We start from the raw sequence: 17693 nt of genomic DNA, 5'->3' as shown, positions 1-17693 counted from the left end.
GTTGACACTGTGGCCTTGATTGGCAAGCAGTGGTCACCTGAGGGCTGTCAATAGAGACCGGAAGAATCATGGGCTGCAGATCTGGATCGCCACCGCTGCGGACGTAATTACCGTCTAAATGTTATCACTCACTTGGCTCCAAATGAGTGATAACATTTAGACAGTATTGAAAATGTGAATTTGTAAACACTTTAAACGGACATCAAAAAACTGAACCAAACAGAAACCCGTTTACTTCCAACAACCATTGACTATTGCGTAAAAGAAAAAAGCGTGTCCTTTGCATTTGATTTCCATTTATTTTTCTGCACAGAAACAATAGCGCAGCAAACTTGTCCCCAATTCCCATCCTTCTACGCCTTGACAACCTCATTCACTGTCCATGAGTAAGTGGAGTCTCAAGTTGACTATTACCTTCTAGTGCCACCTAGTGTTCAGTGCGAGCACATATCACTTTCTTCCTGTATTTATACCAACAGCTAGTGGATATAATGAAATATTTCTCCAGTCCGTGTCCTCCTCACTCTACGCTCTATACACCTTGGGGAAGACTTGCTTAGACCATCTAATATAAAGGTTGGAGAAAACCCTGTAAGCAGCCTTTTCCCCAAAATAAAACCACATCTCCATATGTCACATTGTGAAATATCCCATTCAGCTCCTGGTTCTGGGATACCTGGGCGACGATCAATCCCGAAAAGCAAAACGGTGACAGGTCTTCATTAGGTTTGTGCATTAGTACTGAGATTGGTCAAGTGAAACTGGCCGAGCTCTGGTGCGACAGCTCCGACTAATGGAAAGGATCAAGATTTCTTACTAAATGGTTATTCCGGTTATGTAAAGTTGCTCTCAAATGAATGATAATAAAAAGTTCTTACAGTTGACAATGTGCCTTGGATTTTGTGTCTGTCGCTCTACAAACCATCACCATCTCCCAGGACTTCAGAAGTGTTTATTCCCTGGTTGCCCCGGAGTACGTCCTGCGGCCATTCCAGCCATACAGGTCAGGCTTGCTTAGCAGGAATGACGAGTGATGGCTTTTATTCTCTACAGCTCTCAGGATCGAATAGCTGACCAATAGCAGGACAGCGCTTAGCGGGTAAGCGCACAGGAAGAAAGCACAAGAAATAGTGTGTAAGGGATAGAGAAGCAGAAGTGTTCTCAATGGCTGTGAAGGACATGAAAATCTGCAGTGCCACCGGACCCATATAATAAGCCCTTCAGAAGTAGCAAAGGCCAATAGACTGAGTAGGTTTGGGACCTTGTTACAGTTTGTGGCCGCTAGTCTACAACTCCTGGCGGCCCCATTGATATGAATGGAGCAGTAGCTGTGCATGCTCAGCCAGCACTTCATGCATTCTGACATCACTGCGGGGAAAGAAGTGACCCCACAGTGACAGGCAGACACAAGACCCCATTTATGAAATCGTGGGGGTCTTAGCAAGTTATCGCCTATCCAGGGAATAACTTGTAATTCTGGTACGACCCCTTTGAGGCACTCGTCCGAGTGTGTCGTGGTTCTCTGTTGCTGACAACGTTCCTGTTTCCACTCCTGACCCCGGCTCACCATACTGACTACTCTTCTGTCAGCTGCCTGCCCTGACAACTGGCCTACTGTACCGTGCTGAACCTGAGCAATGTGGTCCACTGATCCCCTCCGACGGGTCATAGTAACTGCCCCAACCACAAGGCAGGAGGTAATGATACAGCAAGATGTCTCCTGCTGATCAGAACGATGTTCTACCTTTGACCACTGGCCCCTATTATTTCTTATGTACGCCCCTCTGCACACACTCAGTTATAAGAAATACAGCGCAGACCGATTTCTATGATTTAGTTTTATGTTTTCGTAATTGTTTTTGCCCCAATGGACATGAAAACCATGAAAATAAATAATAGTACCGCAATATAAATAATCAGCGCACACACACACAAAGTGTCACTTTCAGGCTCTACATCAACTGTTCTCTATGGTTTTTAGTTTTATTATAGTACCAGTTCCCAGGCACTCTAAAGTGAGCATGCGGTCCGCTGGGAACATGCTAGGACCTCTACTGTACCAGTTTTCCTTTTGGTATCTTTGAGCGTTGTCCAGGCTTTGCTCTTACATAAGCCTGATGAAGGGTACCTATACCCGAAACAGTGTATGCTAATAACAATTTGTACATTAGCGCTATTAAAGGGGGTTTCCAGACAAATACTACTGCTGACCAACTGATGTAGCAGCACTAAAGCAGCTCACATTAGTGCACTACAGCGATATCGTGACTACGCAATTTGCATAATGCACCCGGCCATTCAAAGTAAATGGCAACAGTCATGCTAAGGAAGTAGCGAAGCCATGCGTAGCACACCTAACTACAATGTTGGCGATGCTACAGCTGTATCCTAAGGATAGGTCATCCATAGATGATCGGTGGGGATCCACTGACTGAGATCCACAGCAATCAGCTCAGCACCTGGCCAGCAGTCAGTGCAAGTGGGGCAAGACATTATCGAGGTCTGAACCAAGAAGTGTAATAGCTGACTTCGCTCCCATGGATTTCAGTGGAAGCAAAGCCACCTAGTAGACCTCAGATGACGATGTCCAGCCCCACTGCACTGACAGCGGGCCTTACGATCATTTGATCACCAAAGATCCCTGGTGACCAACTACTGATCACCGATAACAGTATTTGCACAGAAAACCCCTTTAATTTGTTTGCAGATTCGATAAAAGGATTCAGGCAAACATAATTTATGGGTGCAGTTCCACTTCACTACTTATCTGGAACTGATTTGTAAGGGTAGTGGTCAACACAAGAGGAACCTGCATCCACATATCCCGTTGATACGTTGTGCTGCCTGATACAACCTGTATTTGGACCCATCCTGAAGATAGATCATCAGTTAAGAAAACCTGAAAGACCCATTTAAGGCCCAAAATCAACCTGGTTCTTACAGGATTTTAGGCTAGGACTTAATGGTTGTGCGAAAGCTGCAGTAAAATCGAGGGTTTCCATGACCATCGTACAACCGCATAGACTGTGCATGGGGGAAAAAAAATAGTTGGGAACTTGTGATGAATCCTGACAATGTCCGAGTTCTTGGGATCCTGAAGCTTCTTTCACCATAGGGAAAAATTTAGGTTGAGCAACAGTCACATCAACCCACGGTTTTACCAAGAGCGCTAGCCAATAGCTTTGCATCTGTCCTGATTTTTTTTTTTTTGTATTTTCCTCAATTTTTCCCTCCATATGACAGATATGCAAATATAAATATGTATTATTGATCTGTGCTTTTTTTCCCCATTGACTTCAATTGGGAAATTATTTTACATTCGAGCCTGTTGGGTATTGCATCACGTAAGCTGCACATGGGCCTCAGTATATCTGGATGTGTAAATCGACCCATTGACTAATCGTGTTTCCATATTACAGTGTAGAACAATAAAAGGTACATGTGATCAGCAATTAAGAGTTGCCTTCAGCATGGACCAACAATAGTTGATCGGCTGGGGTCCACAGCTTGGAATCCCCATCAATTAGCTGTTCTGGCACCCGCTGTCACCTGCAAAACACACAGAACGAGATCACTACAACCCCTGTATAGCGGCCAGCACCCGTAATTGCAGGTGAAGTGCCCATTAAAATCAACAAGAGCTGCGCCTGCAATGACCAGCGCCAGCCACAACACAGGGGCTGGAGCTAAATTGCTTCCGTTCCGTTACCCATTTCTTTTGCTGGCGACAGCGAGTACTTCAGTGATGGACCCCAGCCGCACCACCGTGGAGCAGTGACCATCTATCAGGTAGCTGTCACATATATACTAAGCCACAATAAGGTGGATGTTCCTGAATACATGTCCATTATAACTGGACCCCATATAGATTTCGTAGTTGTATATACAGATTACCATTAAATCCCCAACTTTCTCTATACAGCGATTGTATATACATTGTAGATGGATGGAGTCAATAATGTCATATAAAAATAAAACTGGGTTCTCACATCTCTATATACAGGTTATAGACTTGGCCATCGTATATACACACAATGTAGCTGGATTGGCACATCTGTATACTCAAGAGTCAGCAACTATGTATATGCATCAGATCATCATCTCTATATGCGGTCAGTAGTCCCATATGGACATTGCAGCTGCATCCATAAGTGCTATAGAGCCAGGTATGGTATATACATACACCTTAGAGTTACTGTAGGTCGCCAGACTCCACCATACAATCTACTCTATGTTATACATCAGTGTGTGGACACTGGCATCTCCTGTTCCAGGAAGTCCCATATGATCCTGTTCACCTCCTCGGGCTGATCTTGCTGCAGCCAGTGACTGGCATTGTGTATAACCTCAGCCTGGAAGGGGGCATGGACGTACTGCTGCATTTCGGGGACCATTGCAGACTCCAGGAACATGTCCTGCTCCCCCCACAGCAGTAGTGTGGGCACAAGGACATCCTGGGCTTTCACCGGGAAGAAGCTGAAGAGACAAAAGTACAGTACCACTATGAGATAGATGTAGGATGGACGTACGGATGCACCAACATATATTAACTGCTTCACAACCACCGACGGAAAGTTTTAGGTCAGGCAGTCGTGAAGGGTGTATGGCTCTGGAGCAGAGTATGTTCGATAGCCTGCGGCTATTAGCAGTTTCTGACAGCTGACAGCCATCGGCAACAGTCGCGGTTGGAGGTAGCTTCAATTGCTGCAGTCAACTACTTAGATGCCATGGTCAAAGTTGACCTTGCATCTAAATAATCAGCCAGAGGCAAAGGGCCCCACTGCCTCCCATTCAGCATGATCGCGGGTGGCTGATATGCTAACATTGCAGCCCAGCCCTGCATGAAGCCTACAATGCATGGATGCTTATGGCAGTGCTTAAAGGGGTTGTACCAAAATTGAAAGTTATCCCCTATCTGCATGATAGAGGATAAGTCACTGATTGGTGGGGATCACACTGCTGAGATCCCTGCCATCCCCCTGACCTCCTTACTGCGGCTAACTGCACCCCCTGAAATGAAGGCTGAATGGATCGCCGGTCGTGCAAGCACAGTACCACTCTTTTCAGTGTCAATGGGACTGCCAAAATACCAGAGTAGCACCTGCTTGGAATTTCCGCCAGCCCTTTGACATGAATGGAGTGATGACCGTGCATGCTTGATAAGCGTGCCATTCTCAGTGATGTCACTTTGAGGGGGTGGGGTGAGAAGTAACCCCCGCAGTGACAGGAGATCGGGACACGGGAGTCCTGTTCTCAAGATCAGCAGGGATTTCAGCAGTGAGACCCAACAAACAGCCAGCTCCATATCCTGTGGATAGAGGATAATATTGGTACAATCCCCATTAATAGACATAAATGAGAATCATTATATACTGCACTACTGAAGTATTGCAGTATATGAAGTACAAGCGATAAAGTTAGCACAAGTTCTAGTCCCCTATGGGAACTATATTTAAAAATATGTAGAAAAAGGTTTAAAAATGTTGTAAATGTCAAAGCAAACCCTTTCCAGTTTTTCTAAAAAAAAATAGAAACAATGAACAAACCCCCACATATTTGATACCGCTGTGCGGTATTATTGTACCTTGTCACCACTGGAAGTTAGTGGTGGTGACAAGGTACCAGTGGTCAAACAATTTAGTAACGCCCCTAGCTTCTGATTGGCTGGTGGCGTTGCTAAATTCCAACTGGGCAGGAGGACAGCGGCAAGGCAGGGAGCGGCGGCGGCGCAGGCAAAACCAGAGGCAGTGCCGTTCTCAGATGGCAGGAAGACACCGTGGTGAGCTTAGGAGCGGCGGCAGACACAGAGGTGGATGAGTCTGCCGGAGGACACTGCCGAGGCTTCTTCCCGGCCGCTGGCTATGCATCTCCCGTCCATGCACTCCCTCAGAGCTCTGCTGACACTGAAAATACTTGCAAGTCACAGCTCCGTCGTGCAGCCAGCGGCCCCGTGTCTCTGTCTTTCATCTCACTGCTTCATCCCAGGCACCGGCTGTCTGCTGCTGTGGCGGTTACAGCTCTGTCCCCGGCGTTGGCCACCGCGAGCATTGTCCCCACTGCACCGTGAACGCCGTAGAATCTAAACTCCCCAAAATATCACGCAATTGCATTTTTTTCACCCCACTTGAACATAAACGTTTGGTGGGATCAAATCTCTGGCACCCACACCTACCTTCAGAGCAGGGATCCCCTGAACTCCATCCTGACTGCGAGGTGGCGGCTGGTCACTATGTCCAGGTGGTAAATGTCCGCGGCTCTCTCCATGCACTTCAGTTAGAATAATGGAAATAGCTAAGTGCACTTACTCAACCAGCTCTTCATTCATTCTCCACCTGATGTGGTGGCCAAAAAGGGTCACACGACCTCCATTCTGGACATAGATGCAGGCTACAGCTCTGAGATCCACACCTATCAGACATTTATGGGATATCTAGTATCTAAGGTGGGAATACCCCTTTGTTTAAAGTTATACAAAAGGCAAGGAGGATAAATGCCTGATGGGTGGGGGTCCGACAATTGGGACCTTGTGGATTACAAAAACAACGGTCCAGTGCTCCCGTGTGTGAAAAAAAGTGGAGGCCAAAATTTCAGTAGGACCACCGGAGATAGCCTAGTTCAAGTGCTCAGCTATCTCCAGCAGTCCAACTTAAATGAATGGAGTGGCAATGTGCATACTCGACCACCACTTCATTCATTCAGGAAACTTTGGGACCCCCATTTTTGTGACTGGTGAGGGTCCCAGCAGTGGAACCGACACCAATCAGACAGTTATATTCTATTTTGTGGAAAGGTGATAAGTAAAACACAGCTATAGAGTTTAATGGGAGCTAAAGAAACCCATATGCAGAGAGCTCCCCCTATGGGTGCCTGCAGGCAGACAAAATTGTATTCTTTGATTTTTAACCCTTATTATTCTTACCCAAACAAGTTCCTGTAGTAGTTAAGAGGAGGTGTCAGGGCTCCTCTTTGGGAGGGGTAGTAAATATAGGCCTCTATCTCTTCCTCGCTTAGCCTCCGCTCTTCATTCTGTATTCCCGTACTGGCATCTACCAGTGGCTTCCGGATATACTATGGAAGAAAGGAAATTATATATGTTTACTGGGTTAGTTTTTAAATGAGGTCAAAGGCTGGATCTGAGGCTTGATCATTACAATTATACAGGTCATCAATGTCTTGTACTCAGCAAACATGGCTCACCTCAAAGTCACGGAGGGAGAGGAGGATCTCAGGGAGGATTGGCAGCTGGAAAAGGAAGACGTAACGGGAGGAGAAGAGCTGAGATGGGTGTGCCAACACATAATCTATGGGAAGAATAACATCAGCGTCAGACTAAAGTAGTAGTATTCCAATACAACAATACCCGAATATACTTCTATTAACCCTATCACTTCCTTTACAACTAGGGAATTACCTAAGCAGCAATTCCCTGCAAATCTTACTGCCCAAATGGCAGGAATTCTGCAAAGAGCAACTGCAAATAAGTCACATTTCCCACACTTGCTCTTTCTGAGCTCTCACCATGCAGGTTTGCCATTTAGAGCTAAGAGTACTTTTACACAGGCCGACGGTCGCTTGAGTAATAGCTCAAAAGAGCGATTATGGGCAAATGTCATCATAAACAAGGGATCCCATGTGGCAAGTGAATGAGAATCACTCATTTGTTGAAGTTGCTTGGATTTCAGCTCACATAAAGACTGAGTGACTGTCGGCCCGTGTAACCAGCAGAAGGTCATCCATGAATGACTGTTTGCACTATGTAGAGGCGTGCGGTTGGAAGAATGGCGGCGTGCATCTGCGTCCAGTGAGTGATCATCGCTCCTGCGTGACAGCGTTGAATATGGAAGATGTTTGCCACTTTGTGGAGTCTGTTCCTTGACGCATGAAAGCAATGGTGGCCTGAAAAGGTTGACTAACCAATTATGGAGTAGGTGTACCTAATGTAATGACCATTTAGTGTATTACCATTCTACCCGAGTGTGCCCATGAGTGTCTGTAGCTGCCTAAAAACCTACCAAAAATCTGAAGAGACACTTGGTAACATTTTGCAGCAGGTTTGGCCCTCTTTACGTAAGAACGGATACAAACAAAATGAGTACATCACCATGGAAGGCCGATGGGTGGGGAGCATTCATAACGATGAGTCGAGACACCATGTTGCGGTGGCGAACAGCAAACGTCCATGCCAAGGTGCCCCCCCAATCGTGTCCCACTAGGATGCAGTCAGAGTACCCTGGGTGGGAGAGAAGACAGACTGCATAAAATAAATCCAAATCATACCTGTTCATATCAGACTTGTGAGACAGAATCCTCACCCAGCCCGGAGATGAGATCCTGGATGTCCTGCAGTAGAGTCTCCATTCTGTAATCTTGCAGTTCAGGAGGGGCATCGGAGCTCCCGAATCCTCTGAGATCCACAGCCACGGTCCAGTACTCCTTGCAGAACTCGTCCAGCTGATATCTCCACGAGTACCTGCCAACATGAAAGGGTATCAGGAGGACAATTCTACAACACTAGAGGAAGAAATTGTTGCAGAGTTGAATTTGTTAAGCAACATTTTACTGATGGAATCCATATAAAAAGATGAGTAACTCTGGAAATATATTAATTATCCTGTACTGCTCCTAAATTATATCTTGTATTTTACTCCAGAGCTGCATTCACTATTCTGTTGGTGGAGGCACTGTATACATGCATTACTTATCCTGTACTGATCCTGAGTTACATCCTGTATTATACTCCAGAGCTGTAGTCACTATTCTGCTGAAGGAGTCACTGTATACATGCATTACTTATCCTGTACTGATCCTGAGTTACATCCTGTATTATACTCCAGAGCTGTACTCACTATTCTGCTGAAGGAGTCACTGTGTACATACATTACTTAGCCTCTACTGATCTTGAGTTACATCCTATATTATACTCTAGAGCTGCACTCAGTATTCTGCTGGTGGAGTCACTGTGTACATACATTAAGTCACTTTATTGTAATGTACCTACATAGCAACTCTACTGGCGGAACAGTGAGTGCAGCTCTGGAGTATAATGCAGGATGTAACTCACAATCCATACAGGATAAATAATGTATATACACAGACTCCACTAGTAGAACAGTAAGTACAGCTCTGGAATATAATACAGGATGTAATTCAGGATCTGTACAGGGTAAGTAATGTATGTACACAGTTACTCACAAAGCAGAATAGTGGAGGATATAATTCAGAATCAATACAAGATATGTAATGTATGTAATCAGTAACTCCATTAGCAGAATAGTGAGTGCAGCTCTGGAGTATAATGCAGGCTGCAAATCAGGATCAATACAAGACATATAATCAGGAACGCTATCTTTTCTCCTTAGGGAGAGCACCTAGAAGGTGAGTAAGTGAGGAGACTTATAAGGCCATTCATGCTCCTCTGGGTAATATGCAAATAAGGGAGATGGAACAATACCTCTGCAGCGCCACCTATTAAAAGGCAGCATTCCTACAAGTCAATGTTAGACTCTTTATACAAGCTTTGTAACAATGACTAGGAAATGAAAACCAAGCCAGAATCCATACACAGACAGCTGTTTCGGGGTGTTTGTCCCTCATCAGTGTGCAGTAGGTTTCTGGCTTGGCTAGGTAGAGGCCTACAGCTGTGAGTCAGAAATGCCATCTTTTCTCCTTAGGGAGAGCAGCTAGAAGGTGAGTGAGTAAGGAGACTTATAAGGCCATTCACGCTCCTCTGGGTGATATGCAAATAAGGGAGATGGAACAATACCTCTGGATATGTAATGTATGTATTTAGTAACTCCATCATATTATCGTTGGCCATGTTTACACGGGACGATTATCATTTTTGCGCAATTCAATGATTATTTGAACGATCAACGTTCCGTGTAAACGGAGTTGGTAACAGTTGGTATCAGTACAAGATATGTATGTACTTACAATTGTAGCAGCGGATAACTCCAAACAACAGAAATATCTATTAATCCTATCTCTCTGCTATGTGATACAGAGGCTAATACGCACAACTTGGAAGACATTACCAGTTCTCAGGGAAACCATGGAGAAGAAGCATTAACGGGTTCCCCTTTTCTCCAGAAGCCACATAATGGAAGCGCATGCCAGATTTCTGTGAAACCAAAAAGTAGATGACCAATCAGTAATGCTTACCGCCCTTGCACCCCCGTCCCCACCCGCACAAGTGTCACCTCAATCTAACGAAGACCATCACGCAAGCTCTTGCATACCTTGATGCGGATCTGCCTATGTTGGCCATGCTTACTGCTTGTTAGGCAGGCTGGGGCGGTCTTACGTGGTTCCCAACGAAACGTCCTTAAAGGCCCTTTGGCTATGAGCCTCAGAGCGTCAGGCAAGTAGGAAGCTGCTGCCAAAAGTGATGCAACGTAGACCAGGATCCAGAACAGGACGCCGGAAACCTTCAGAGCCGCCCGGGTCACCATCAGGAGGAGACGAGACACGTAAAACTGCATTGCTGCCCCAATACCTGTAGCAAAAAGACAGTTGTCAGATACTTTTATGGCCGGCAGATTTATTCTTCACTCACCAACGCCCCTTCCTCCATACCGACCAGTATTTACCCACACTGTATCAAAAGCCAACCACCAGTTATCCATCATGTTGACTGCTTCACAGCGATGAGATTATATCTGCTGCCGATTCTGCAGATAATGAAGAAAAAAAAAAAAAAAAAGACCTTCGACTTCTGCTTTCAGAAACTAGTAAGGAGTCCTGGGGGCGGAGCCGGACTCCTTGCATCACTTCTGGCCCCTTCCTGGCTTAATTAACATCCCACAGGCTCCTCCACCGACATCTCGTACATGCGCAGTAAAGCCTGGTCTCAGTGTCAGGGCTCACTCACATAAGCGTATTTTGGCTGCATAATACGCAGTTGATATGCTTGTAACCTGTTTCCCTGAAAATAAGACACAGCATGATTTTCCAGAATTTTTGAGGATGCAAAATGATTTTTCAGGCTTTTTGAGGATGCTTAAAATATAAGCCCTACTCCAAAATTAAGTCCTGCTAACAGATAATTTAAAAAGTCAATTTAAATAGTATCCAGGCAGCTATACATGTAAAAAAGTTAAACCTTTTTGAAGAAAAATTAATATAAGACACTTATATTAATCGGGGAAACACGGTAACATCCATATTCACTGCATATCTTCTGCACCCATAACTGTAATGGCACATATTACACCCACAATATGCACCAAAATAAAACATGCAGTGGGGTTTTTTTCAGGAGTGTAATACGCGCGTGGGTTATTCCCCGGTTATGATGACCAGTGGTGGATTGGAAACGTGAAATTTCAAACGAAGAACATGATGCTTTGATAAACTTCATGCCTCCTCATGGGCCGGCCCAGTCATCCTATTGGCCAATAGGCCATCCTATTGGAAGAGACACTTATTGGATTCCGATACAACATATACTTTCCAGTATTCCTGTTTCTTCAACGACAATGATGGGTCGAAAATACCAATACCAATTGTCAGCAGCAAATATCACGCCTTTAAACAATAAAGTGAAGCATTATGGCTTGGGAACCATAAAGAGACCCAACCAAGGCTTGGAATCCTCAGCAAATGCTCCATGTGCCAAAGAAACCTATCCCGTGGCTGGCCTTGCCTGGATATCGGGTGTGGCCCCTTGGCGGTGGGGATACCTTACAGATTGGTAGTGGCACCAACCCAAAGACTTACACATCTCTTTAACTGAATTTTTCCCCTTAAGGCCGGTTGCATACAGGCGAGCCCGATTCCGCAGCGGAATACGGCTGTGACCCCAGCCTACGACCCCGCGTACCTGCAATCTCTGTAATGCGGATTACCATGGAGGCTCAAAGGGGGTCATGCTCCTTACAGATTTTTCTTCAAACAATATTTGTATTTCCTGCACCGTCACTGGGCGATGATGTGGGTCCCCGTGGCCCATACGCAATGTTAATAGAAGTCAATGGAGGCCATCCGCAGCAAAACAGAGCATGCTATCATTTTTCCTCCGCTCGCGAAATACGCAATTCTTTTCCGTGAGTGTGAAGGAAAAAGCAAAAGCACATACCTTTCAATGTGTGCGATTTGCCACGGATTCCACAATAGGAATCCGGTCTTGTGAAGCCGGCTGTTATGATTGTGTGGGCAAACAAGCACGGGGCCCACACGATCGCGACCAAGAGAGATGCACGCACACAGGTTTCATGCAACTGACCCTGTGCTACCGGAAGGTTGACCTGGCCCTACCTAAGCGGGGACATTGCCCCAATAAGGGCAGCCCAGCGGTCTTCGGATCTGGGCCCTAGCTGATCCTAGGAGCCACGCACCAGAACAGGATGCATTCACATGCCACATGATAGGGACTGAACAACAGGACACACAAAGACAAAATACACAGCATACAGCAGCCACAATGTAACCACTAGTAACAGATGATAAGCTGAATATAAATACCAGGTATTAGTTGACATTTTATACAAAACATGAAAGCTAGCAGGCCACTTCACGGCTCCTAGCGATACCGCTAGTCCCTACGGTAACCAGGAGTCCAGCAGCACCAGACACAGTTCACACATCAAGCTGCAACAGGACTGGACACGGACAGCAGTTCACACAGCAAGCTAACACAAAACTGACAGAATATAAACAAACAAACAGACATGAACCAGCAAGACACAGATCACACAGCAAGCTGCAACAGCACACAGATAGCAGGTCACACAGCAAACTTCAACAGACAAGGATTCATGACTGCTCACCCTGAACACCAGACAGAGACTGACCAGCAGCTGGGTTTATATGTGAGTACAGACCCAGGAGATTGGCTAGCAGGAAGTAAAACACCCAGCCAGCTCAATCAATTAAAGGGGTTGTCCCGCGAAAGCAAGTGGGGTTATACACTTCTGTATGGCCATATTAATGCACTTTGTAATGTACATTGTGCATTAATTATGAGCCATACAGAAGTTATCAGAAGTTATTCACTTACCTGTTCCGTTGCTGGCGTCCTCGTCTCCATGGTGCCATCTAATTTTCAGCGTCTAATCGCCGGATTAGACGCGCTTGCGCAGTCCGGTCTTCTTCTTTTCTTAATGGGGCCGCTCGTGCCAGAGAGCGGCTCCGTGTAGCTCCGCCCCGTCACGTGCCGATTCCAGCCAATCAGGAGGCTGGAATCGGCAATGGACCGCACAGAAGCCCTGCGGTCCACCGAGGGAGAAGATCCCGGCGGCCATCTTCACCAGGTAAGTAAGAAGTCACCGGAGCGCGGGGATTCAGGTAAGCGCTGTGCGTTTTTTTTTTAAGTCCCTGCATCGGGTTTGTCTCGCGCCGAACGGGGGGGCTGTTGAAAAAAAAAAAAAACCCCGTTTCGGCGCGGGACAACCCCTTTAACCCTGAGGTCTGTGCTGCTAGGAATCTTAGAACTACAGATCCCAGCAGCACACGTAACACTGGCCTAAGGGTGCATTCAGTCGACCGTATATCGGCCAGGTATTCACGGCGTCTCTCTCTGCAGGAGGAGGCTGGAAGAGCCGAGAGCAGTGCTCTGAGCTCCCGCCCCCTCTCCGCCCCTCTGCACTATTTGCAATGAGAGGAGGTGGGCTAAGTTCTGGGAATTAGCTCCGCCCCTGCCCCACCTCTCCTCATTGAAAATAGTGCAGAGGGGCGGAGAGGAGGCAGAGAGGGGGCGGGAGCTCAGAGCACTGCTCCCGGCTCTTCCAGCCTCCTCCCCTTGCAGAGAGAGATGCCGTATATCGGCTGGGCATGAAAACCCAGCCGATATACGGTCGTCTGAACAAGCCCTTAGTGGAAGGACACCAACATGAAACCACAGGAACAGATAGACTGAAACCTGCGCTTTCTACAGGCACAAAGCAAAGTAACATCGGAAGTGTCCTATGGTGTTTAAAAAAATGGTAAGATTTGCACAAATTAATTTTTTTACCAATTATAGTGGGGGATAAAACAGTAAGTATGCAAGCAATCAGGAGGCCAGTTCACGAGGGCTCTGGTCGGCTCCTGTGCTGCTCACTGGCCACATTCCAGCTTATTTAAGCCATATGGTAATAAGTTCCTGAACTTATGGATAACTTTGTGGCGACAACATTCAGCAGCCACTTTGGACCTTATGAGCCACCAAACCAGCCCTTGGGGAGCCCGGCCCGGTACAGTTTTAAATCCTACATAAACAGTTGACCGCGTGCACCAAGTTTCACTAAGTTAGCTTGCTTACATCAAGAACAGTGGCGACGCAAACCTGGATATTTTTTTGGAACGACCTGCGAGGGAAGAGCGACGTTTATGCAAATGGCTCCAGTGCCTCAGCCAAGCTGAAACTGTGCAGAACTCCATACAGGTGGTGGGGGACATGCTGTAAAAACGTCAGCTAATTTAAAGGGGTTGTCCCGCGCCGAAACGGGGTTTTTTTTTTTTCAACCCCCCCCCCCCCGTTCGGCGCGAGACAACCCCGATGCAGGGGTTAAAAAAGAACACCGGAGAGTGCTTACCTGAATCCCCGCGCTCCGGTGACTTCTTACTTACCTGCTGAAGATGGCCGCCGGGATCTTCTCTCTCCGTGGACCGCAGGGCTTCTGTGCGGTCCATTGCCGATTCCAGCCTCCTGATTGGCTGGAATCGGCACGTGACGGGGCGGAGCTACACGGAGCCCCATTGAGAACAGAAGAAGACCCGGACTGCGCAAGCGCGGCTAATTTGGCCATTAGACGGCGAAAATTAGTCGGCTCCATGGGAACGAGGACGCCAGCAACGGAGCAGGTAAGTGAAAAACTTCTTATAACTTCTGTATGGCTCATAATTAATGCACAATGTATATTACAAAGTGCATTAATATGGCCATACAGAAGTGTATAGACCCACTTGCTGCCGCGGGACAACCCCTTTAAAGGTGGTCAAGCAGGGACCCTCCCCAAAACAGGGCAGGTCCCATGCAATGACCCGCATGTGAAAAACAGTTCTGACTGGCCCAGTGTCAATCAATGGAGTAGCTCCGTCGCCCGGGTGCAGGAGCCGCCGCCAATCTCCGCCGGTCAGCCTTATCTAATAGATAGGCTGACCGCGGAGATTCGGGGCAATTCGCAGCATGCTGCAAACTGCCCGCCATGAGCGGAGAATCGCAATGATTCTCCGCTCGTGGACAGGTTCCGGTGCTTTCCATAGCAATGCTATGGGAAGTGTCGGCCGGCGTAATTCGCTGGCAAAATTCCTGCCGTGGACAGGGGGCCTAAAACTCAGTGACATACATTCTGTGTGGTTTTGCTGTGTGTCCATAAAAAAGGTTATTTGTCTGTCATTTCAAGTTGCCCAGGAAAATTTAAAAAAATCAGGTTGCCACCCGGCCTCCAATCTGCAGTTCGCTGTTTCAGAGTACAGAGCTGGAAGCAGACAGCTCTGTACAGTGCACAGTGGCCAGGTGTGGTATTGCAAGCACAGCTCCCATTCACTTCAACGTGTCAAAGCGGTTCAGAAAGCACCAGCAGCTCTGCTGTCTGTTCGGCGGATAATGATATTCCCCGTACAAGAACAGTTCTCAAGCATCTTTTCATGGAGCTCCACGCTGCACCGATCCTCTGTCATTCCTCCTGGAAACTTATGACTAAATCAACAGTTAACAGGACTACAAGTGTCCCTGAGCCCTCGGGCATTGTCCAGTAAGGGCAGACGGTGTTGTAGGGACACACCCCTTTGGCAAGGAGAAGGGTAACACCAAATTGTCATTTTTTTCCCCAGAGGAATAACAGAGGGACAGCACGATGTAAAGTTGTAAGAAATGAGGTTTCAAAATAGTTATTTCATGGCCGATGTAAGGATTTAGGAAAACACGCTTTTCAGGAGAGCGGACAAATCCTCTTTAACCCCTTACAGACCAGAGCATTTCAGATCTAAAAGGGCTATTACTTTGTGATTTCACCCGTGGGGTGGGTCTAGGGTCCTATTTTTTCTCCCCCGTCACATATTGGGCTATTTTTTATTACCTTTCTTTCATTGGGTTTTTTCCCCTTTTTTCCCCATTTTATTAGGGATATGTATAAAAAGTTAAAATAACTTTTTTTTTACATTTATAGTTCTTTATTTTTTAAATTATTATATTTACCTTAAAACAAAGTAGAGGAACGGGTGCGCCATTTTGTTTCAGACGCGTTAATACACAATTTGTACAGATTACAGGGCGTGGGACAAAAAGACACACGGATCGACACGGCTAATTCATGTAATGAGTTCCAGATGTGTTCCTTTTCCTGCACAATTCCGCGGTGTTTCACGCATTTCCACACCTCCATTGACTTCTATGGGAGCCTTTGTTGTGCGAATACGCAAAAAGTTAGACGGAGTTATCTCTTTTCACACAACTGAGATGCGTGCGCAAAATATGGAAATGCGAGCGAACCCATTGGCATCAATGGTTTCTATTCTCTGCGTACGGAGTGCGTAAATACGTCCATGTGAAGCCGGCCTTAAAGGGGTTTTCTGGAACGCGGAAAAAAAAATATATATCACAGCTGCAGAATAGCGTAAAAATAAGAATATAATTGTGCTCCGCATCCATCGAGCGCCTTCCCCTCGCAATCCGGAAGAATGCGGTCATGTGCCATACTGCTCACATGACCGCTCAGCCAATCACTGGCTTCTGTGGCCATGGCGGAATCGCTGCCAAAGCCTGTGATTGGCAGGGCGGTCATGTGCGCCGCGAACACCACACGACCCGCAGCCGCTTCCTCCAAGTCCGGAGACCAGAGCTTTGGCGCTGTACAGCGCGCCTCTCATCTGCCTCCCCGCCGCTTCCATTTACATCCGTCGGACGGCGACCAATTCCGCTAGGTGTGAACGTGACCCAGAAGTAGAACTTCTCGTTAAACCCCTTCAAACCAGAAAGCGCGCCCAAACGTATATAATGCCACAGCCGCCATGTCCGTGTGATCGGTCACCTCCATAGGTGTCAATGAGTGAACTGATGCCCAGTCTGTTGCATCATGTGACCTCAGCACTTGGTAGGTTACAAAGCCTTAAAGAGTGCAGAGCTGGGCTTTTCTTATATGTTGGGCTTGTTTCACCACTGACACCCACTTTACACATTGCCACCATTACACACCCAACACCGCGCCAACATCACCTGTAGCGTCGTCTCCTTCACCGGCCACTTTACAAAGGACATTTCACAAGACCCGCCCAATAACACATTTCCCCGCACTCCATTGGATAATAGCGCCGTCAATCTAATATTCAATACATTCTATTGGTTGACTTTCAAGCCATAGCAAGGTAGGTAAAAGCTTTTGTGGTTTGGCTGAGGAACAACGTTTCCATCACGCAGGCGTGGCTAAACCACAGAAGCCTTTCGCTGATTGGCTGTCCTGTTATGACTGCTCCACCTTGATTAGAGCTGACGCCTGTCAATCATTTTGACTGACACGGCGGTTGTCCTATAGAGATTATATATGAACCGGTCTGGGATGTTAGAAAGTCAAGTGGTCTATAGTAGTACCCTGTCGCCAAGGTTTCTGTTACCATGGGAACAGGGCATAGCGCTCTATGTAGGATGCTCTGCCTTTGTGGATTTCAGTAGATCAGGGTGGTTTGCAGCAGTTTCTCCTGTAAGGGCAGGCTCACACGGGCGGCATTTACTGCAGCAGCAAAGTGGATGAGAGTTTTTAAAATATTGTCCACAAACT

At 46.7% G+C, this 17693-nt stretch overlaps 1 protein-coding gene across 2 annotated transcripts; it reads right to left on the bottom strand.

The window, feature by feature from the left end:
• Positions 1-1823: 1823 nt before the first annotated feature.
• Positions 1824-17207, bottom strand: LOC136612727 (epoxide hydrolase 3-like). Of its 2 annotated transcripts, none has more exons than XM_066593344.1 (8): positions 17135-17207; positions 10239-10495; positions 10035-10120; positions 8313-8470; positions 8102-8230; positions 7198-7301; positions 6920-7068; positions 1824-4476 (listed from the first exon to the last, which is right to left on the bottom strand). In XM_066593344.1, the coding sequence occupies exons 2-8, from the start codon at positions 10479-10481 to the stop codon at positions 4242-4244; spliced, it is 1104 nt and encodes a 367-aa protein (XP_066449441.1). In that variant the 5' UTR covers positions 10482-10495; positions 17135-17207; the 3' UTR covers positions 1824-4241. The 2 variants fall into 2 exon arrangements, with proteins under 2 accessions (XP_066449441.1, XP_066449442.1); XM_066593345.1 differs by lacking the exon at positions 17135-17207 and adding an exon at positions 17114-17131.
• Between the last annotated feature and the right edge of the window lie 486 nt (positions 17208-17693).

This window comes from Eleutherodactylus coqui, chromosome 2 (assembly GCF_035609145.1).
Source record: "Eleutherodactylus coqui strain aEleCoq1 chromosome 2, aEleCoq1.hap1, whole genome shotgun sequence".
In the NCBI taxonomy this organism is placed as follows: Eukaryota; Metazoa; Chordata; class Amphibia; order Anura; family Eleutherodactylidae; genus Eleutherodactylus; species Eleutherodactylus coqui.
This window is presented reverse-complemented; position numbering and strand designations above follow the sequence as displayed.